At 39.4% G+C, this 24,296-nt stretch overlaps 2 protein-coding genes across 9 annotated transcripts; one reads left to right on the forward strand and one right to left on the reverse strand.

The window, feature by feature from the left end:
• Nucleotides 1-6,614: 6,614 nt before the first annotated feature.
• LOC110863516 (uncharacterized protein DDB_G0285291) lies at nucleotides 6,615-7,629 on the forward strand. The gene is made up of 2 exons (XM_022112854.2): nucleotides 6,615-6,861; nucleotides 6,982-7,629. The coding sequence occupies exons 1-2, from the start codon at nucleotides 6,853-6,855 to the stop codon at nucleotides 7,465-7,467; spliced, it is 495 nt and encodes a 164-aa protein (XP_021968546.1). The 5' UTR covers nucleotides 6,615-6,852; the 3' UTR covers nucleotides 7,468-7,629.
• Nucleotides 7,630-7,851: 222 nt separating this feature from the next.
• LOC110863515 (guanine nucleotide-binding protein G(o) subunit alpha) lies at nucleotides 7,852-24,139 on the reverse strand. Of its 8 annotated transcripts, XM_022112852.2 has the most exons (15): nucleotides 23,842-24,139; nucleotides 18,446-19,437; nucleotides 16,214-16,443; nucleotides 15,065-15,158; nucleotides 14,956-14,986; nucleotides 13,838-13,880; nucleotides 11,713-11,755; nucleotides 11,528-11,626; nucleotides 11,270-11,433; nucleotides 11,125-11,197; nucleotides 10,851-10,909; nucleotides 10,658-10,760; nucleotides 10,329-10,506; nucleotides 10,184-10,207; nucleotides 7,852-10,010 (listed from the first exon to the last, which is right to left on the reverse strand). In XM_022112852.2, the coding sequence occupies exons 4-15, from the start codon at nucleotides 15,149-15,151 to the stop codon at nucleotides 9,847-9,849; spliced, it is 1,068 nt and encodes a 355-aa protein (XP_021968544.1). In that variant the 5' UTR covers nucleotides 15,152-15,158; nucleotides 16,214-16,443; nucleotides 18,446-19,437; nucleotides 23,842-24,139; the 3' UTR covers nucleotides 7,852-9,846. The 8 variants fall into 8 exon arrangements, with proteins under 8 accessions (XP_021968544.1, XP_021968545.1, XP_021968543.1 ...); XM_022112853.2 differs by lacking the exon at nucleotides 16,214-16,443 and having other exon boundaries at nucleotides 18,594-19,437; XM_022112851.2 differs by lacking the exon at nucleotides 16,214-16,443 and having other exon boundaries at nucleotides 11,270-11,430.
• Between the last annotated feature and the right edge of the window lie 157 nt (nucleotides 24,140-24,296).

Consider the following 24,296-nt stretch of genomic DNA (forward strand, 5'->3'; position numbering starts at 1 on the left):
CTAGCATTTAGTTATTAGTGGATCGATCAGTATGAAACACCTTTTTCCACACCGTAACAATGGATGGATGGATTTTTTCCAGTACGGGGGGCGGAGTACTGTATAATTGCATTATTCGCTGGAATTAAGGTGGGGATTTACCTATGAGGCGCTGCCAATTATCCGACGCAATGAGCTACCTGAAGCCACCACTTTTATTATTTACATTCAAGATGTAATAAAGTGTAAACAAAAAACGCCATGCATTCTGTCGCAGCCCTTGGTTTTGACCAATTGTGTCAATAACGTGCTGGTTTGGGCAAGTAGATTAACTACAGTACGAATTATGTCAAAATATTACGACTAATGACTAATTGTAAGATCCGGTCAAGAAATCGATAACCGATAAGCAATATTTCCACCCACGATGTTTTTAATCGATTCACACGCGTATCAAGAAACAGCTCCTACCAATTTATACTTCATAATGAGGTACAAATGCAGGCACAAGAACCGGAGGACATGTAAGTCTTCCCGATACAAGCAAAATGTCTGAACATGTTAATGATCGTTTGTTTTCATGCATATTTTCAAAACTGAACTCCCTGCAGGTGTCGTAATAAATCATGAGAAGAAAAGAAAATCGGTTGGCTTTTACTGGTCTGCCCAAAGTTACAACCACGCATATATGCAACAAGTGTCACAGGTCTGTACCAGTTAATTAAATTGAAGTCCTGATTGCTTAGCGCATGAGAAGACGACATCTGTAAATTGCCATAATCTTTGTGCTACAGATCTAATCTGTGCTGATCTCCAGACTATCTTCCAGATATAACTGGAAGTAGTTAGATGCACAAAAATAATGACCCACATTCACTTTCGAAGATGAACTAGTGTCAACCAACCAACTCTTCATCGATCACATCGGTATTTTAAAGTGAGTCCAGCTAAAGCCCAATCGACGAAACCACTCGCTGACGGAGTGATCATTTTCACCCATTTCCTGAAAAAATCCCATCGTCCAAGTCCCAATGTATCAAAATAATAAATTATGGTCATTACTTTGAGAGGTAACCCCATGACCTGAGCACGTGTTCAATGTACATATGTATTTACATACGCGGCTGCTTCTAAATACAAGACGATAGATAGTTTATGTACTCTGCATAAAACGTCTCAAGTCCGTGTCCCCAACTTCGTGCCAAGTGTGTCGAGTTGCAGGATTAGAGTAAATACTGTGCAAGCAAAGAACTGTTTTATTTGATGGAATTCCCAGTCTCGGAGCATAAATTGAAGATTCTTGTATATAGGATTGAATCAATCAATAAATTATGTGATAAGGCTCCTCCTGCTACGGCTACGGGATGGACTAGTGAGAAAGTTTGTCTCATTATCAACATTTCACTCTTTACGCTCTCCGTGCCATGCGAATTTCAGTCCGGAATTCGCTTTTGGTCACTTTTAGCTTAACTTACAACAAATTGTTAATGAGAAACATTGTGCACATGGCATAATTCTGCTGTGGAAAAGTCAAGCTGCATAAAATGCATGAATGGTAGTTTAATTTTAAAATAAATGTGATCATGCCCTGCATCCTATAGTCTACCAAGTCATTATCATTAATCAAAATATTTAAAGTATTTGAGTATAAGAACATTATTCTCGCATATTATGCCAAAATAAGTGAACAATAATCTAAGCAGATTTAGGGCGTAAATCCCATAATTCTGCACACTTACACCTGGAAACCCCATAAAAACTGTGTACGTCTGCGAACGGAATAAGCCTACACATTTCTAAATAACAAAAATGTTCTACCCAGCAAACAACATAAACAATTGTAAACATTGGCGAGACATTTAATATTTACCGATACCCAATTAGTGGATACATTCGCACACAGCGTGGATCCCGCAGAGGGAGAAAATTAGTGGAAATAAAGAAAATCATTTTTTGGCTAGAACAAAAATTGGCAGTGGAACACAGACCGGGTCCAAAAAAACAATAATTTCCATCCATCAGACCATCAGACAAGAAAAGTGCAAGTTTTACGCACACACATTGCGTCATGAATTTGTAATTTGTGAACAACTTGAAGCTGGAGTTTGGATATTGGACTTGGACCCAACTCTAAACATGAATCATGCAAATTGTTCGTTTTATTGCCATTAATGCGCTCAGTAAAATACTTGTCATGTGGATAACTAATAGTTCAACTCATTGAACTTGAGCCGGTTTTTGATACAATTATTTAATCCACGTAATCCAACCTGGACCCACCTCCCAAACACTCCTGCTGATTGGTGGCACTTTGCGCTGGCTGAGTTCAAGGTGATACAACCCAGGTAATTATTGGTCCGGGTGGGTCGGTGTGGCATACATGTCAAGGAACAAACATGCACTTTTAAATACTACCAATTTTGTTGGACAATGCTTATGTTTGTACGTATTCTGAAATCATGGATCTGCGGGTTGATTTTACACAGTTCAAATTTATTGCATCAATGTGCAACTGTGCTGTCATTCTGTGTACGATTTCAAATCATCGATGTGTTACATACAAGCATTTCTTCTACCATTTCACTACATGCGTTTCTGGAGGGGCAGAGTGGTATTATTATTGACACGTATGTACGCTCGGCAGTACTAATTATCATTGTGCCTGCTCTATTAATAAGAGGTGACATATGAGCATAAGTTAATTTTGACCACAAGGTCGTACATACTACCTCAACATGGTTTCCTCTGACTGGCAAGATTTGATAATTTGCCAACAACATTTGACGAGCGACACACTGACCGACCATTGTGCAAAACATCTTATGTACCCCTATGATATGATAAAATATGTAAGTAACTTCCTGCCTGAACCGTCATCAATTTCATAGCATCGCCTACGCTATAATCATGATGTTGGTGCATACTGGAATTTACCCTGCATACATAGGTAATCCACAAAAGATGATTCAATTCCCAACAAGCACAAAGTTGACAACCCAGAGTTAAATATTCAAGAAAGGATTTGGTAAACAATTTAAAAACTGGAATTTACAAATGGCTGTAGTATTTATAAAGCAAACGTTTGGAAAATCCCACTCAGCAACCAATGAGGTTTAAACGCATGAATCTATGTGAATACGGTTGACGGTAATGGTTGCCACACCTGATTTGACATTTGACACGTTTCTAGATTGACTGACATGCAAGTCAGTCCTCCTTCCATCCAAGAGCTGGACGTTGAACGTTGGACGCCGCGAGAGATAAGACTAATCAAATACTTATCTCAAGTTTTGCACATTTGCACACTTATTTACTTGGTATTCTACACATATGCACCTAATGGCTTGGATGAGACATGGGGTAAACTGCTGGTGTTGCCGATATGCTCCAACTACTACTACCGACCACGATACCGTCTTTTGCAGATGTCAGCTTATCTTTGTACCCTAAGTTCATAGGTAACTCACAAGACGGCAGTTAAATATTTTTTTTACTTGCAGAATCACCTCGTCAAAGTGTCTAATGATGAGCGATACCATAACTTATTACAGAGTAGCGATTACTTCATGTCAATCTTGTAATTAGCTTATTCAGATAAGTACACAAAAGTGTGGATGATACAGCAGTTCTATGCAAACACTTGCATTTTACAACTATTTGAAATATTAGATGAAAATATTAGTTCAGTTTTTGAGTCAACTTTAAATCCACTTTAAATTCCTAGTCAAATATTTTACGAGTGTCGTATAAATTATTCTTGAGTAATGAATGATGAATTTCTTTTTGTGTGTGCTTCTCGTCGTATGGACGATGTTCTGCTAATAACGCGTGTTTGTGTCCTGTTTGCAGAGATGATATGTTGATGCTGTAATAACAGGAGGAGAGGGAAAACTGTGCATGCATGTAATCATGAATGATTATATTGCACTTCCATTGTTTGTCTAAGCTTTCACTTTCACAGAAAATTTACAAACTAAACCATTTAAGATATTTGTGCGTGAACATCATCATCATCGTCCACAAAACTGACGACTGACAGTGATTATGCAAGTATTTTAAGCAATGCAGATGTGATGCCTTCTCCTCAGCGCACTTTCTATTTCTGGTCTTCATGACTCTGGGGCTCACTCTGGGGACGCAGCAACTGGGACATAGCTTCAAAGGCGACGTGTAGCAAGTACAAACATAATTCTTGTATTTACTCGTGGATTGTTATCATGCCGTTCTCATAATCTGTACAATTTGCCTCCGTAATAACAATATTACTCTGTCGCAGTCCCACTAACTTAAAATTTGCACCTACCCAAATGCATGCTTACTCGGGAATAATTGCAGCATTGTCAAACTTGTGTCTTCTTGACTCGTTTATTAGTGCGATGAGAACCATCTTACTGACAATCTGATAGCTGTACGCATTTAGTTCCAAGATTCAATGGGTTTGATGATGAGAGGCATTCAAAGTCTAAACTCATATGTGTCAAAATTTGGTTTGATTTGTTGTGCGTACATGAACCGCAGTTTGTGTAGCTTGCATATTTTGTGTGTATGGCTATAGTTGGCATTATTATTAGGTATGGAGCAGGAGTCCTGATTTTGAGGATCTCTAGAGCTAATCTGCATAAATTAATACAATGAATGGAATAAGAAATGCCGGCAAACTGTTCGCACGTATAAAACCTATTAATAAACTTGGCTTGCGTAACGGATGCAACAATGCTGCACAAATCCATCTTCCTTCTTGATATCAGCCGCTGGTTTGTTGTAAACTCAAAGCAATAATAATAGTTTGGAGTTGAAATGAAGACGAGGTGTCTGCTGGTTGGCTTGGGATCATCAACGACAAGGGGGACGGACGACTTGAATATGGAAATTGGCTCCTATTTGACTTCCTATTTACTTCGCATCATTTGTTGCGTAAGCACTCTCGCTATTGTTACCTCAGGACAGGATGAATGGATTCACGGCACCAATAATGGAACAAGAGGCAAGCGATTTGTGTCAAGTGGTCATGCATTTGAAATATTCAAAGATATTCCGTCCTCCTCTCAAGTCGAGTTGGCCAGATCACATCAAACTCATGCGACTTCTTCTCTGTGTAAGCACAAGCATACATACATATGTAAGGACATACTTAAGAACACCTATTCGGTATTTGGTGTAAACTAAACCTCTCGTACAGGTGGTGATTTCTCATGGATTCTCACGAGTCAGGCAACGGTAAAGAATTCAGCTATTTCTATGTATGTATCTCCTCTCCAATACTGTGCAGATCCGGAAAGACGACAGTTGACAGTTGACTATTTCCTTGCACTATTTTCATCTAATGCATCCATTCACTTGTAAATATTCAGTATAGTTTTTTATACTCATGCAAATTGTAAACTCAAGCATCGAACGGAGTGCATACATATTTATTACACATCTCCTTCCCGTCTTCTGCTTGCAAATTATTTATTATGATAAGCTCTCAACATCACAATCTCTGACGCTAATAATGGACATGCTTTTGTGCAACTTAATACATACATTTATCGCCTAATGGACTTAATTACACCTGTCTTGTGATGACAAACACGAAATCCTACAATATCCTAGAATGGGTTGATACGATTAAGAGAGAGAGAGCAGATAGCTTAATTAAGAAGAAGGAGCCATATAATCTCGTCAAGTGTTATGCAGACAGCGCAGAATAATGCGATGATGCTTCTTTTAGCAGCATCCGATCAATTGCAAGTACGTTTTTTTCTGAGGACGTCAATACACAAGAATGCAATACGTCTCTCTCCACGCTTCAAACTTCAAACAAATTATTTGATCCACGATGAGGAGTAGTCGACACAAACAGTCTTTGTTCCATTGTCCGTTGACTTTTCAATTAAGAATCTAGGTGAAAAATGCAGCTAAAATTGTGAAATGGATAATAATAATAATAATATAATGAATAATAGGTATGATGTAAGACCAACCGTGTGTCCGTTGGGCTAAAGGTCATCCACCTTATCTCCTTCCCCATAGCTCCCTTATTTTTGAGCGTTAGGGTCCGTGCCTGATATTATGTACCATTTTTACTTGGTGGCCAGAGCATAATCCTCACAAGGCATATTATTCTACGCCCTTGTCGCAACATAAACAATTAAGGACGCACTTGTGGGAGGGAAGTGGCAATAAGATAATTACACCATTTATTCACTTTAGTTCAGCAATCACGTCCAAAAGTAATTGCAATTATTGTATGCATACCGCATGTTATTCACACTGACAGCCTCGCCACCTCCTACCACTAATGAGCTTGTGGAGGAGGAGCAAATTGCATATTATTATTTATAATACATTGTTGTAGTGCCATTACACCTTTATTGTTACTTTACTTAAAATGTGAACGGGCTCACATGAGGCATGGTCGATACTCACAAAGAAGGGCTGAAATGAGGAGATGCATTCAGAGATAAAACCAATCAAAGGAGATGGATTGATTATTTTTAGGCTTTGGGCTGCATCCTTTTGTAAGTGCACCTCGCAAAAGTGCAGACAGGCACAAGTAAGTAAGGAGCGCCCTGCACAAGCCATGGGTGTTGGGACTACTGTAGCAGTGACCAAGATGAAGAGAGGATGAAAGTGAATGGCGTATTATTGTTATTAAAGATTCGCAAAGGGTCGGGTCAGGCTCACACAGCTTCATCTTCTTCTTCTTCTTCCTCTGAGGAGGATATAATATTCAACGCCAATCCTCACCACTGCTCAGTAGTCGCAAAGTCACCATCCGCCAGGTTTGTCCTCCCTCATCCGCTTCCTCCATAGTTCCCAGCAGTCGGAAAGTGAACAAAGGAGATACGTCGTTGAAGCCCCCTTTTGCAGAAAACGTCTTTGTCTACCATGGGATTGGTGAGTAAACAAAAAAAATCCCGTCCGCCTGGCATGCGATCACCTCCCACTACAAATACCTCAACATTAGCTTTAATTAATATGCATTAGTTTGACTGGTCATGTATTGTTCTTCTTTAGAAAATAGTGTTAATCTTTGTTGCACTATGTGGCGTTATGGGACAACAGCAGCAGCAATTACAGCCAGAATTTCGTCAGGAACCAGAATTTCAACCACCACCCCCTCTGAATAACTTTCAACAACAGCAGCCCCAAGGTCAGTTTCAGTTTCAGCAGCGTCAACAGCAACAGCAAAACCAACCCCAGCAGCAAATACCGATCCAGCGTCAACAGCAGCCCCAACAACAATTTCAACAACAAAGACCTCAAGTTCAACAGCCACAGCAGAACAATAACTTTAACGACTTTGCCACCTTCAACGCGCCGCAACAGGAGGCATTACCGACGTTGCCGCCTGTCTTCATCCCACCCAATAATCCGATAGGACCACCTCCAAATCTTCAGAGCCCCATCAGGAATTTGTTCCGACAGCCAGAGTCCAACAATTTCTCCTTCTCTAATATTATCAGCAGATTTTTGAACCTGTTTAACTTGAATAATAATTAAGCTCGCAGTTCACACATTCCTTGTGAATTTGTAGAATGACTGACTCTCAATCATCATAAATGAATACAAAAAAGTATGGTTTTTAAGACAAAGTGTGTGAGTGGGGGTGAAAAACAAAACCATAAAATAAATATGTACAATAAATCAGATTGGGAAAAGTGATTATGCATTTGACGACATTGACTAAAAGACCATTTGAGACTTTCCACCTGCATCCACAAGACGTTAAAAAGGCATTCTTCATATGTTCAAACTGGCTCTGATTTTGTTGCTTTTATTACCGGAGGAGGTGCTGTGTTGGATGAGTCACTTCGTTATTGGGCGATATCTTATGTTGGCTTTAAGTACAGATGATGATGAAATGCATTCGGATGAATAAGACGATTCAGCTTTTACACAAAACAATAAGCTTTTATTTTGAGTACCAAGTCAGACCCCCTAAAACGGTAGACATTAGAGCATTGTTACATACATATAACAAATAAATTGGCGATAAAGATCCATTGAATTGTTCACATTTGAATTGAACGCATACTGGACATATAATATATTATGTAATATATCTGTATGTATGTAGTTTAGTCTTGCAGGGACACATACATACCTGTCAACCATACGTTAATTGATTAATAGATAAATGTAATCACTGTCAATTCTTAAAAAAGAAATTGTTTAAAAATGAAAAAGAACAACATACGAGCGATCGATTTTTTTAGTCATACAAATCACTAATAAAAAGTGGTGAATTAAAACAGATAAAAAATAGAGAATTATGTAAACAGCAACATGGAAAATTGAAATATTCATTTGTGCCCATCTGCATTTTGAGTTTAACACAATCATCAAGCATATTGTTGATCATATAATACTTTTTTTTATACCCACGCATACTTGCCAACAGATTGGGAAAACTTTGACATATATTTTATTATATTTCAAAGGTATTCGAGGGCTTACAGACATTTTTTTTATCAATTGTGCGACGTTCTATGTAGTATGTAGTCGGGTGGTGGTGTGGTAGTAGTAAGTAACTGGTTCTTAAAAATTGCATAAATTAATTTTTGCATATAGCTATTTATAAATATAGATAACAACAATGATAGAATTAATTGCAAAAATAGCAGTGACTGAAAAGTAACTGAAAATACTGTCCCCTAAGGGCTTCCGATAAAATAAATAAATGGAATTTCGTTAAGTCAGTGGTAGTAAATAGTAAATATAGTGCATTGAAAAAATAATAATGAGAGAACATAAAAGCTCAACAACAAACTATTCGGTTTCTTAATCTCGATCGTTTACAGAAAAATGGAGCCTGGCGATTTGCAAGATGGTCCAAATTTTTCGCCAAACATTTTCGTGTTTATTTCTAGTCATCTTCTTCTTCTAAAAAACACAGTCCCAAATGCGACTACTGTATAAGGACCACCTTGTTGAGTACCACATCATAAATAGCAACAAGCATCATCAATGGTTTCATGTTAGACATATGTACATCTGCAGCGCAGTAAACGTTGTGCAGTCATGTGTCCATTAAAATTCGATGGCCTGTGTAAATATTATTGGTAGTCTTGGTATAATCGGATTCATGCACGCCGTAATAAAACCCGTAGATAACTGGTCAAATGCCCAACAGTATTTGACCAAAAGCTAAATATAACAACTTGTTCTTCCTTCTTCTCCTGTTTCTCTTTTACTTATTTTTTTTATCCTTGTCCGCATTTCGAACCAATTTTACTTGCTCCCTTGTCGTCCTCACTCAACTCTTCGCCACCGCCGTTGCATCATCATCTTCCTACTCCTCGTTTTACTGAATATTTATCCGCCGCCTGTACATAGCTTATAGATGGATAGGTACTCAGAATTATCATCTGCTTCTCTAGAGACAATTAACCTGACCTAGTTTGGTAATAGATTTATAGTTAATCTGTTACTTGTATTTAGTCCCAGTAAGCCAAACACAACCGGATGTTACGAATTACATCTAAAGTAATTAGCAGTATTACCTACGCAAGTAGTAGTAATATTACATCCGATTCTACTAGTCCACTAGTTTACGTAGATATAAGCATACAAGTTATGATATAAATACAGTTGTTGTAATAGTTTGGAATAATTTACGTGATTCATTTTCTCGTAGACCAATACTGGATCTATTTTCCCAGTTTACAGTCAGTGTCAGCGTGCTTAAAATGGCACTCGTACATAAAGATGTAACCTTAATTAGTAGTTCATAACTGAGAGAATGTGTGACTCAAATGGTGGGCAGACTATCATATAATATAGTACATAATAATAACTAGTCGTAATAATAATACAACGAATGACTGCTGTAAAATATTCTAGTAAATAATTAGTTAGCAGATAGTAGTGTGAGATATTTTAGTAAAGACCGCATCCGCGCAAATTGTTTGCTATGATCACGTCTGTGACGGCGTCAAAGACGAACTGTATATTTGTCGTATCCGTTGCGCAAGTCATGTGGCAGTAGATTTCTTTTGTCGTCGACTTATTTTTCGCCTCAAATTGGGCCTGGATGTATGCGGCTACCAAAAAATTCAAATTAGTTAGTTTCATTGTCTCATTAATTTCCCCTCAAATGGTTGGTATTTAGTGTGTGCGACTTCCTATGTATGCTACATTTTTCTCACTCAAACTCAATTCAATTTACAAATAGGTAGGAAGTTGCACAAGATTGCGATAAATTGAGCATACATACCTGCCTCTCCATACTCTTGGGCACCTGAAATTTGCAACGTACAATTATCAGTCACCTCAACCAGATTATGAACAACGTGATATACAGTGCATCTACGCAAACACGACGGTCTAATAATGTGGTATATAATATATCGGGTACCTACCTGTATATTCCGGGAAACAAATGGTGAGGGGAGACTTTTTAATTTTTTCTTCAAAGAGATCTTTTTTGTTCAGGAAAAGAATGATGGATGTGTCCGTGAACCACTTGTTGTTACAAATCGAATCAAACAGTTTCAAGCTCTCTTGCATTCGGTTCGTCGTCTCGTCCTCGTGTAAAACCTGACCAAAGAGTACAAACCCCAATCAATATTGTTCCTTATATTGTTTTTAAATTACAAAGCCGTCTCCATTGACATGCATATGCAGTGAGGGTATTAAAATGGGTTATAAAAATGTGAAGCAAAGTCATGAATGACATCGTTGATCTTACCTGATCATACTCCGACATTGCAACACAGAATATTATGGCAGTCACATCTTCAAAACAATGTATCCACTTTTTTCTTTCCGAACGTTGCCCACCGACATCGAAACTAAACGTAGGAAATAATGATTACACATTAGATAAAAATATAACATCCAGAAAATGTATATTTCTTTATAACTCGCAAAATATTACTTACAGTTTGAAGTTGAGATTTTTAAATGAGAAGTGGACTTCGACAATTCCAGTGGTTTTGACCTATGGAAATCAAGAAAGTCGGTAATTAGCCTTTAATGTGGTGCCGCTTGTCTCTATTTAGATATGAGCAGTCTGACTACCCCATACAGCAGACACAGCATAAGAAATTCCAAATACATAGAGTTTAAAATTGATTAGGGTTCTATTTATTTATCTATTTAGCCTGCCACTAAATGTACCAGACAGAATTATCCGAGCAATGAACGCCTACTTACACGGGTGCGCAAAATGTCTTGTTCCGTAGGTTGATAATCCTTCGTCCCCAACCGATCCAGGTCATCCAAGAAACTAGGAAAATTAACACATTGTCAAATTCCATAACTTTTTGGATGTGATTTATCTTATGGTGTGATTTAGTACTATTTTGCAGAGTCGTTAAGCTGGTACTCGTTCGACCTCCCAAAGCATTCCTGCACCCCACCATCGTGCCATAACCTTTTCATTGCTCCGAGCAGCTCTTCTGAGAACGGCTCTGTGTCCTCCATCCGTTGAATGACATCAAACACCATTTTCGCGTCCGACTGCAACGATTAAATCATTATTAATTAGACCCGTGCCTCTAATGTGCTGGAGTTGTTTCAAGGAGATGGCTTCAAATATCGCAGTATGGGAACTTACTTCCCGTTCGTTGCTGCCAAAACTTATTCCTAGGTTGGGCATCGCTCTTAGAATGGCCACGAGGGATTGTATTGTGTTGCTGTAGACTACAGGACGATACTGCAAATTGAAAGAGCAACACAAGTCAGTAAAAAGTCTCTTGCACTTATAGATAACTTAATGAAAAAAGTATGCGACAAACATACCTGCTTAAAGTCTTCGGAGGTGAATCCGCTTTCGTGAATGATTCTGCAAAAACATTATAATTTTAGCCACTCAATCATATTGAATCGAAACAAGATATCATTTATACTAGTTGAATTTATAATAATTATTGGTAGATTGGGCACGAGCGGAGGCAGGAAGTACCTCCGTGTAGTGACGTTACCAATATGAAACGCGTTTGAAAGGATTATGGAATGAAATCGAAGGCTCAGGTTTTTAAAAACTGAGCGAAATCTCAAACTGACAACGAAATACAGTGATAACTGTATAAATCCATGTGTCGTGGGACGAATACTGAACCCAGACCAAATTTGATTTATGCAAACAATTCAAACACGTAATGCAATCCTGATTGATATCCTACATTGAACATAAGTAAGTGGGAGATGGGAATGTTTGCTTTCCACTTCGACTTCGAAAGACATGGCTGGATTTGATACATCTGGGACAAGCGAGCGAAACCATGATGTATGTTACGATTAACTGACATCGTTTCTATGGGCGGTGCCCCATACGGTTGCGACAAATGAATTATTTTGAAAACAAAATTTCAGTTTTAAATCTTTGGGCCGAAAGTCCCCTTGTCCGGCCCAACGACTTTAACCTTGAATAACTTTTGAACAGGCAGACATAGAGACTTACTTCTTGAGGATGAAATCACCCTAATTTTTAGCTTGATTTTTTAAGCTAAAAATCTCGAGTGTACTATTTCGAAAACTAAAACGTTTATTTTGAAGAATATCTCAAAAATATAAGTTTTTCAGCCAATTCTTATCTCACAAAATTCTATAATATACCAAAGTGATCGTATGATCTAGACCGATCAATTGACACCCCACTGGAAGGTGTGAGATCACTTGACCCGGATTTGACCTAGGGGGTCATCTCAATCTTCCAACTTAGCAACGGTCCACTCACACCATTTTTTCAGTACATAATAATTAAAATTTAATTTCTTCAAAAATGAAAATTTGTGTTGGAAACAATTCATTTGTCGTAACATGTATAGAATGATAAAGTGTCAAATAATATTGGATGTATGTGTACACAGAAGAGGACAATTCAAGTAATTTTTGAAATAGTCCCACTGCTTGAGAAAATCCCCACGCACGCGGTTGCTAAGGAACGTCACGAACCACGTAGGTGGTTCTGATCCCCTCGGCTTTTACTGAAATTCAAATCGAGCATTCCTATTTCGTTACCATCTCTGCTGGAGTTTTTCCAGAGGTCGTTTAGCGACTCTCTCCCCGGCAGCCAGGCATATTCCCAGCTGCAAAATTTGGAATTTGAGACCCGAGTTACTCGCTCACCAGCAATATTAATATTATTATCATACCGACGGACAGACTACAAATGATTGGTATTTTTGGACTTGGATTTTTTTATATGCCGCTCGTGGAGACGTGAAGGTTACGCTATTGGGCTGCTTTATTCAGAGGAGGACAATTTGTAGAGATATCGCAAAATTGGTGAAAAAGGTGAAGGTTACTTTCCAAAGATAATTAAATTGAGATGAAAATTTGTAGTTTCGTTCGTCATATGCATAATAATAACCGGAGGAAGGAGGAGGATGAAGCCCCACAGCAGCCGCCGCATCAAAGTCGTCAAAGTCTTTCTCCGTCAACGATGATGCCTTTTGTATTCAACAGCGTTTTTTGGACACTGGCAGAGATTGTTCGTGTGGAGAAGCGGAGCTTTCTGGGAAATGAGGACAAATCAATACCAGGAGAGTAGACTCAGGTTGGTTGTTGTGCTCGCTTTTACTCTCACTCAGTCAGTTACCCCCCAGTGCTGGCTGTGCTTTCACCAACATACACTCTCAAACGCAAATTATCGGCAAACAATATTCCGTCTTGTTTGCAACAACAACAACACCTCGTCGGATTACCATCAGAATACGTACATTTCTATGCATCCTACTCCTTGGGGATGTGTTCATGATATTGACGTGACGAATGAAGCGAAATTGAGACGAGGAAAAGAATACCCATTTGCACAATGTAGGATATATACCAACTGATACAGTCAGTAAATGCGGGCGTTATTATTAGTCACTCTTTTGATGTAGATATGTATATATTTAAAAGTCTGCTAAAGTTAACTTACTTCATCTGCTTCACTATTGTACTTTTCCCGGACTCTCCAGCACCTGAAAACACAGACAGAATACTCAGCACATGTTTTTTTTGTGAGCTGTAGTTTTTGATTGATTCGAGGTTGGATTTCTGAGGATCAAAGGAACCAGTGCGTTGTCTACATTATGTCATTTGCCATTTGTACAAAGTACATGCTCCAATCCAATTACTGTTAAAACCACAATTTTGTAAAGCACCGTGGAGTTGGCTGGCACTCTACTTTTATGTGGCATCATAATGCTTCCACGGCTTCATGAAAAGTTGCCAATTCTCGTATTGGAGTACACAAATATTTTATCAGCGTCATTGTTCCGTGTTTTTAACTAATTCGCAATACGTTGTCATCAATTAATAGACCTGGGCACCCACGGGTCGGGCATCATCAGTGACGATGATGCCCTTTAGCATCATCATGAGACTACTGTTGCGTGAGGTTGACGTATAAGCAAACATTTCTGAATGTAGGTAGACTCATGAGAAGGAAGGAAGTTGAATTACAACGTTGGTTCTGACTTGGACGGGTCACAAAAATTCCCAGTAAAAGGACATTAGTGAGGAGGATGGGAAAGGGCATGAATTAATCAATCAATCGAAACTGGTCGTCTGGAAGATAGAGCGTACACATACGGACAACAACAAATGCTCTCAAACTCCTGACACCGGATCGCGTTAATGTTCGGGATGCATGGCAGGCCATAATGGCTCTTCTAAACTCATTATGGGAGCTGCCTGCTCTTGTGCTCTTCCTTTTTGGACTCATCTTTTCACATCCGCTTGTAGTGCGTGGGTGGGTGGGTCCACTGGATAACAAATCGCAACATCTCTCTCTCACGTGTACATATTGAGTTGCAAGCAGTGCGAGGCCTCAGCTATCATTATCATCTCCAGCCTCCTTTCAAAATAAGTCGTACAGTTGCACTTCATAAGACAACTACGACGCTTCTACGTAATTCTTAAATTACGTTAAGGGCAAAAATCCGAAATTCCAACCTCAAAACGATCAGCAGGCGAACATGACTATGCCCAAGGCTCAAAAGGAGACAGAGTTGGGAGATTGATAAAAACAAGTAACGACGATGGGACACTTACCCAGGAGCAGCAGCTTGATATCCTTGGCCGCCTACGGGTCATCAATAAAAATATGAAGCCAAGTATTTGCTAGTAACTAGTAGCAAATTATTAATATTCTCGTTCTTACCTGCAGTCCATCTTCCTTCAAGTTCTTTTCTATCTGCTTGGACCGCGCCAGTGCGGCCCTCTCCTCTGCGGACATGGCGCAACCCATCTTCTTCCTTCGTTTCAATCAATGAGCACACAATCAGTTATTGGATTCATACATGGATATCCAGTTGCATAAGAATTTGTTATGTTTTTTATAATTGCGAATTATTTGCAAAATAGTTGCCAAAATAATACTCAAATTAATAAGTATGTTAGTCTGCTGCTAAAAGTATAATCTATGTAATTCAATTCATTCGGCACTATCTACAATAATCAATTATTAGTCGTATCGTAAGTATGTTTCTACTTTACACTACAGAATGTATGAGCAGCACCGCAAACGGAACCACAGGGACGGAGGGTTTAAAAAAGTATTTCTTGATGACCGTGGCGTACGAATTAGTTGGGTTGGGGAGGGAAGAGCAGGAATCTGGTTAATTTCTTTGGTGTGTGATCATCTACTAATGTTTAATAGTGAGCACTAGAATGGGTTGATGATGGTGTAGCTTATTTATTATGATGGATAAGAAGAACAACAGTGCAATGGCACAGCAAGGTTAATTACATAGCTCAACTTAATCCAATTGCATTCAACAGGCAGCAGCAATTCAACGCACTACTTTTGCTCGTCCTCATATGATACATATTCACTCGGAATAACACTATCGATCTCTGTATGCTCTGTTTTGAGACATTTGCTGTCCCATCTCTTCAGACATGTCATTTCATTACGTGTGCCTCGTTATACATTGCTCCTATTGTTCCTACTTCCGTCTTTATTTGCAGTGTCGCTTTTCTACTGCGTCTACCTTATCACGATTATAAATAAGCTCAAGAAGAACATTTTAAACGGGTGATGATGGTGGGTGAGCTCAATTGAATTTATATGATTATCTCAGATTTCATTCACAAAATAAAACCCATCCACCGCACCGTCCACTGCATGCCGCATCTATAAATTCACTCACTTTACTTATGTATGTACATAGATACTCTCCAAGAAATCAAGTCACGTTCTACTATAAATACTACCTACAATTCTCGCGTTACTTATATTTGACATGTGAGATGACATGTGCAACATAAGCTATTAAAGTAGTGGTCTACATAGTATTTATGTATGTACGTGTGTGTGATCTGAATAACAGGAACAAGAGGCAAGTCGTCGTAGTCGTGATACTGATGGTGGTGGGAGCACACTATAATAAGCTCAACTCGTCACAGGCAAGGTAGCAAACCAATTTGCTAGATAATCAGGAAAACGGCTTGTCCTCATTATGACTTGGACGCTTTGCATTCATTAATTTGACGACGTTTCCTGTCTGACTTTGTTCCTAGCTTGTCTTAGTTCGTTATCTGCAAACAGTGGAATCAAAGTAAGGCGATTGGTTGGTTAATTCATTTCCACCATTACTGCTGTACTCTGTATTTAGGCAGATAGTGTAGTCTCTGGACGAAAATGCTTTGAGAATGCATTGGACAGTGAGCGTAGCGGTCACACGGCGTCCGTGAACAACGGGGAGCGTAAGACGAGAAAAAGGCGAGTGAAGAACTGAGACAGTCAGGAACGTATAAGAGGATCAGGAGCAGTAGGAGATAGCGATTGATTTCTGCCCGTGTCACGAATCACAGCCAGAAATATATAGTAATAATGGACAGTATATTCAATAGATTTTTAGCCAACTCTCCAGCCATGAGCGAGATAGATGGATGGATACTTTATTGCACTGCCAAAATTTGACAATGTTCGTGTTGAGTTGGTTTCAAAATCTAGCAGACCCCAAGCGAAGAGAGGCGAGCGAGACCCTCACCTTGACCTGACTGCTATTAGTCAAGTCAATATGGTGACAAGAAAAAAGTAGTTGTCAGTCTTTCCGAGGTTTCGTTTCCGACTGCCGTTCAGAAGAACCGCAGGCCCACCAACATCACAGAATGAGCGACTCGACCGACAGATACATGGGTCACAATCACGACAAGCATATCATGCACAATATGTATGTAGGAATGCCTATCCGTTCCCACCATAAGAAGAAATGCTTGAAAGCAAGCTGTAGAGAGCTAGCACATCATCCATCACTCATCAGTTCCGTTCTTGCCAAACAGATAATCAATCAATCACTTCACATGCAATGTTGAGTGTCCATGTCAAATTTTTCGCTACAACAATTAAGTCGTTCATCAAGCAAGGAAAACTCTACTGCTGTTTCTGCTGGAAAGTAGTAAACATAAAAAGCATCAAGAAGCAGCAACGAGAACAAATGTCATCACCATTGCTCACATAACGACACGTATATAAAAAGACAGGCGCAAGGTTTTTTATCCACTTCCTGCACCGTACAGTTTTTTTAAGTAGTAGTATATGTGCAACAAAACAGTGCAGAAAGACCTCGTTGGGACTGGGCGAGCCGAGAAATGGAAATTTATGCTAAATAAACTCATATAAACCATAATGGGTAAAAGTCCGTCGTACAACAAGAGCTACTGCTGGCTACCACCCCGTCCGTAGTCGTATAATGCTCGCATGAAATTACTATTAATTACTCCCCATTCATCAACTGATGGATGACAAGCAAGCAAGCGAGTCCGTGGTATGTGGTACATATGACAGGATGCTGCTTACGTCTCAACAACTTTAACTTTACTCATTAGCATGGATATAAATATTGTCATATGCATGCATTTCGTAATTTGTCGGAGGAAACACTAGATTATTATTATGCATGCAGGACTACTCACTCTGTATTCGTATTTAGCAAAAATCAACTTGGCATTTACGAGTCGTTTTAAAAGCTATAAAGGAGTCGTATACTACGACATTCTTGATAAGCATCTACAAACACCACCAACAACGGAAAATGTATTTTTTTTCTCTTGGAAACTATCGAACAAATTGATCAAATTCGAAACGAGATTCACGACCTCAACTGGACTATTTAACTATTCGCTATTTTCTTAGTACTAGTACTGGTGATTACTGCAAGTCCTTATAATTAAGAAATTATAATTGTTGTACAACCAGGCATTAACTTTTTTAACTGCGGTGTCCAATTACAAAATGTGTTAAAAAGCACACAAGCATGAATATTTATTATTACTCACAGCATACAAATGAACAAAAGAATGTACTTAAAAAAGCAACGAAATCCTCACCTATTTTCCAACCAAATGCAGTTAAGAAGCAGTAAGAAAAGAAACATAAAACGAGTGAAAGAAAAAACGGATGACTAATGAAGCAAAAAATTAAATAAAAAAATAAAAAAACGAAAGTACGACGAATGGAAAAGAAACTGATCAACAAGCATCTCGAACCACACACATTATTAAATTTAGTAAGAGACAAAAGAATACGAATACATACCGGATTTTGTCAAGCATAGAGACACTGATCTGAGACGATGCACTTAAACTTGGAAATTGGTTCTCCTTTATGAGAACCCGTCACTTATTATGACCACAACTCCTCCTCCTCCAACACAATCCACAAAGTGATTCAAAAATGAACTCACTTTGCTGTACAAAGGGGCGACTCCACGGACAGGTCTCGAGGACAATGGGGCCAAAGCAAGGGTGCTTCTTCTCTCACAGGTTTCCGCTCCAAAGAGATGCTACAAAATGACCAACCAACAACGCTGCGGACAACAGGTGAAGTGTGGTAATGTGGATTTTGCAGGGACAACTACCGATTCCCAAGGGGGCACGTTCGTGACGGCGAAGTATTCTTGTTTGTCTGGGTTTTCACTGTCGACCACTCCCTCCTCACACACGGATTCCAAATTAATTAACAAATATTGCTCCTGTCAATTAAAATAATAACAGCAGCAACAGCAAAAGTTGGCTTGGGGTTTGTCAAGTAGAAATGATTGGATTGGGGAATTTGCACAGGAGAATGGAGCACAAGTTGACGTGGTGTCCTGGCTGGTTGCTACTTGGCTTGGTTGGTGTTGAATGTTTTGATAAATAATTCGCTACGACCCGGAAAGTAGTACTTGAGTGAGTGTGGTGTGTTTTATATATTTGCGGTTGCAGCAATTGAACACAATGCTCATATATTTTATAGCATTTTCAGTACGTTACATGAAAATTGCTTTACAGAGCACCAACTGCTGATGTGTAATATATATGCTGGCTGTCACTGGTGATGGTACACTAATAACTTTCAAGTCTAGTCCAGCTATTAATTGATATTATTGACTGGAACATAAACCACAACACGACGACGACGACGTTGGATGACTTTTGGTAGAGAAATTTTAACACTGGTTGATGATGTCTCTCACTATTACATAATATATATTCACGGATTTCCTTTCGAAGTCTGACCTTCGGATGGAAGGCGCCGTTCCTCGGACCCTGCAATTGTAAACACACTTCGAATATCAGCAGATTTCACTTACACGGCTCTTTCAAAATAAACGCTTTTTTGCGATTTGTACATATTTTAAAGTAAGATCTCGACTAGTTGTTTGTCAAGCTCTCAGTCAACAATTGGACACGAACAACTCTTGTATTTTGCTAATGACGGTTAGGAATTGGTATGCATTTCCTCACTCCTACATACATACGTGCATATACATACATATGATGACGATAACGAATTATCTTCACAAAACACACTCTGCTGCTACATTCCATCGAGTAAGCGAACGATAATAGCCAAATGCCTACGAGGTAGAAAGACAACAAGAAGAGTGGAAATATTATTAATCTGTTGTCTTCGTGAAGCGAATGCTAGTGCCAACCAATAATTTCATGAACATTCGTACACGTTATTATTATTATTGTGTTGTTGGCCTCATACCAAAACTGGATTCGCATTGAAATCAGGAGAATCTAGTAGTAGAAGTCAGTGGCAAATAAATATATACGTACATATGTGCATACGCAAGTTAAGTACATGTTGTGTAGCTCATTAACTCGTCGTGACTCTCTGGGTCGATCAAGTTGGAAATTGGAAATGGAAAAGAAATTGCCTAGACTATGATATGCTCAAGGCATGAGTCACTAAGTGAGGAATGCAATCTGTCCGCTATCAGCAACATTTCTTTGCTAGAAGAGTCTCATTTTGCATTAAGGTGTTTCTAAATGCTGTGTCAAATACCAACCACGGGATCGACATTGTGTATGTGGTTGCTTATTTTTGGGGCGAGGAACAAGATGAGAAACGAGTAATTAAGAAAATAAATAATAATGAGGAGATTACAATACCCTTGCCTTTTTCTGTAAAAGGACCAGTTCTGTTTTCTGGTGGCGAGAGATTAGATAACGCCCAGCAGCCAAACAAACTCTGTCGATGATTGTATTCAAACTTGTTGTACTCACTCACCAACAGTATCAATTGATATCCGCCCACGACCACGTTGAGAAGTTGAAGACTGGACAGTTGTACAGCTTCGGTTTTTTATTGTGTATTTACGGAGTGAGAAAATAATGAGATTACAAATTTTGGAAGCTGTGCGATTGGACAGCCGAATGGGACGAATTTCCAATTTTCACTTGTTATAATAGGAAAACTCAATGGAACCTTCCTCTGGCTACAACCACGGCGAAAATTACACTAGGGCAGGGTAGGCAGAGTACCAGCTTCCCGAATTCGGGCTTGGTCGTTCGAGTAGAGTTGCGAGTCTGCGAGTGAGTGAGTTCTCCTATACAAACCAATAAACCATCATTCAGTTCGTGTCCAAAGGCGCTATGTCGCTATCAACACGAACAACCATATCCCACGAACCAGGGCTATGTGTGTATGTATGTATACGGGCTTTATCCATCCAAACCCGAATTCCACAGAAACACCAGCTCTAGGAGCCGTCCTACATGCACTCCACACGGCGGCGGATAGAAGGCGAGGAGGAGGAAGGAGGGGAAAGGCTGCTGAGGACATTTTGATAAGTTGGGGACAGGTTGCAGACAGGAAGATGCACCCACCAATTCAGACCCATCCCGGTTGATAACTTTGCTTTGCCCCCCTTTCGCAAACGGTCATTGGAATCATCTCGCACAGAATGCCCAGATGTCATCAATTCATTCCTCATCAACCACAATTCATTAAAAGGATCTGGTGACGAGCTACTTGTATGTAGGATGATGGTTCCTATCAAATCTCATGGCATGCATGCGATATGGAACACAAACAAGAGTGTGAATGCAGAGCCTGTGTTGAGGACATATGATACTCGTTGTCTGTCTCTTAATCGGTCGGACCACAAAACAATTAAACATGTGGGTGGCCATGTCCGTATACATGCACAAGTCTCCTCATAAATGGTGGTCCTAAGGGCCACCAATGAGTTGAAGGCGTTGATGATGATGAGTGAATTGAGGACTCCAAGAACCTACGGTTGCATTAATACGAGTCCCTATATTAATACTCCCTGTGCAGCTTGGTTTAAATAAAAGAGTCCGTCAGCAGATGGGCTAGACTGGAGACCGGTGGGGAAAGGAGGAAGCGGGTGCGTTGGCGTCCCCGGTCCCGGGGAAGGAAGAACTACTTTCACCCGCTCATGCCCACTCCTCCCAACCTGACGTCAACCGAGAGAAACGATCGAAGCGGTGGGAGAGTAAGAGAGAGGGAGAGAGGTGAGAGAGAAAAGGGGGAGTTCTCGAAAATGTGCATGCATGTATATCAAATAATAATATGTTCCCTTCCACCAACCACCACCATGCCAGCCACCACACGGCCCGTTAATCAAATTCGGAATCTGAAAGGCTTCACAAGATTGAAGCCAACCCGGGTAGGCAGTCAGTCATATGTGGATATATGTTTGTCATATATACTTGAATGCATGGTTGGTGGGGCTGAAACATCAACTCTGTCTCGGTGTGTACCACACTACACGGTCAACCGGTTTCGGAAACCTGATCCTCAGCAGAGAAAGTTCGCTAGCTCTGCTAAAAGTTTTTCACGCACGGTCCTCAACAAGCACTCTGCTCCCTTTCACTTGGAAATTTTGCCCACAAAATTTTTCTTCAAAGGGCTCTCTTTCATATCTACCCCTTGTTTACATACGTCGGCACCCTCGCACCACAAAAGCAGGAGTCATCATAAATGAAAATTGCATGTCATGCAACTATATTATTAGCAGACTCATTCAACTACCACTGCTTGAAGGATTTTATTTATTAAGCGATGATGAGACATGGCGTCATGTGGCTCAAGAAGATAAAAGTAGCTTGACGATCAAGAACCTGGTGAAGTATGTAGTTCTTTTAGCTCTAAGCAGCTAATAGTTGGTTTACAAGAAGTACGATACAAAGCCCGGGCTACCTTAGTCGGTTAGTCAAATGTAGGAAGATGAAAGAAATTTGATTTATGGAGTCTGTGCTTTCACCACCCATTTGTTCCTCTACAATCTACGCACCTTCAGCTTGCCCATCGGGAGTCTGCCCCACTAAACAAAAGTTGGAACTGATTTTTTGCCAATTACACAAGCAGAACTTTCTCAGAAGAAGTAGCTCGATTCGGAGTGAATGGCGAAGAAAGTGGTGAATAAAAGAGAGTAGATGAGCAGATGAAAGTAGTACTCGTGGAGCAGCAGTTACATTTTATGCACGTGTGCCCACTTCCTTAGTATTCATATGGACAGAAGAAATGAATAATCATAAATAAATAGATTAGCTGCTCCCCTTTCCGAAAGTGGTCCAGCCAGATATGTATATATTTCGTTTTAACTATGCTGAATATTGATCGGTGCGATAGGAAGATTAATCTATACTCATATAAAATAGTAGTAATGTAGATTAATATATAGTATACCTCTACCACTTAATTGTATGTTTTAAATTATAATGTTTGGCTACATTCACACCGTAATAATGGACGCCAGCAGCAGAGAGCAATTACGAAAGAGCACCTCATCCGCATTCCGAGTAATAGGGTTAACCCACTTCATCAGCCAGACTACTGGCTGACGAAGGTAACCTGTGGGGTGGTAAATTACTCGAGACTATACACTTCCCATGCATGACCAGGAAGAAAACCGATTGTCCTGACATTTCATAGGTAACTGAGTAAGTGAGGTTTTCTCGTGCCTCGTGGTAAACCGACGTCAATAATAATAAATTGTACAAAATCAATGAAATGAGTCGAACCAGTGCCGCTGGCTTTTGCTAATATGTATGTAGCACTGTAATACTGCCACCGTTGCATGTGGCTTGATTGACCGCTGTTGTTTGCTGCTATTTTATACTATGAACTACATCGTCCAGAAGATGGATTGGGGTTGGTGGTGGTGGTGGTATTAAACTATTTCTGGCCTAAAGTCTCAAGTGAAAGTCGGAGAAAGTTTTATGTCTCTCTTTCTCGCTCACTCATTCTACTGGTCCGACTATTTGCCTACTAACGAGACTGTATTGATGTCTCACGCCACCTTCCTCGTGAGATGAAATTTCTTAAAATAGGTGAGGTTATACAACTTAATTCCCATGAGAGACTTATGTATGAGCTTCCTATCAAACCATTATATATTTGGATTATAATATTATTAACTTCGCAATGCGTATAAGGGAGTAGCGTTAATATGTACATGTCATTCTATATGTAGTTATAAATAGTTTGTTAACTTCTAAATATCTGTGTCCTTTGTAAATACGTTAAGAGTTCAATACATAATATATTCCTTCAAAATTCATATTTAATTAGATTCATAGATAATTGAGTATGAAAGCTTGCGTCTTAAAGTTCACCTAGGTTTGGTTTAAAAGAGAGACACAACAAATTAACCTAGAAGCATGTTAGATTTTTCCGATTTGTGTACATACCTTTTTATTAACCTCACGCAACACACACTGATTATCACACCGCAATCAATCCACTATTGTGTAGTTGGTTAACCGCTTCACAAGCAGTTAGTTAAAACCAAAAACAAAGCTGTCAAAAGCACAACTAAGACGTTAATGTACAGTACATTATGTATTATAAATTATAATTTATAATGTGGAATGTGGGATAACTTTCGTTTTTGAGCAGCCTGACTTTCTCCAGTAGAAACTGAATTCTCGGTGCTCTGCTTGATTTTGCTAGCTCACAGTCTGAATAATATCATCACTTGGTTGACGACGAGTAACAGGTTTGCATGGACTAAATTTGCCCAAGGTCACGTTTCTGTCGAAATTTTTGAAATCTAGAATTTCGGTGAGAGAGTGGAGATGAAAGTTTAGCGGCGTAAGTGGTGGGATTTTTTGCAGTTCTTGCCGCCTTTCCCTGGAGCGAAGTA

This window comes from Folsomia candida, unplaced genomic scaffold (assembly GCF_002217175.1).
Source record: "Folsomia candida strain VU population unplaced genomic scaffold, ASM221717v1 Fcan01_Sc001, whole genome shotgun sequence".
In the NCBI taxonomy this organism is placed as follows: domain Eukaryota; kingdom Metazoa; phylum Arthropoda; class Collembola; order Entomobryomorpha; family Isotomidae; genus Folsomia; species Folsomia candida.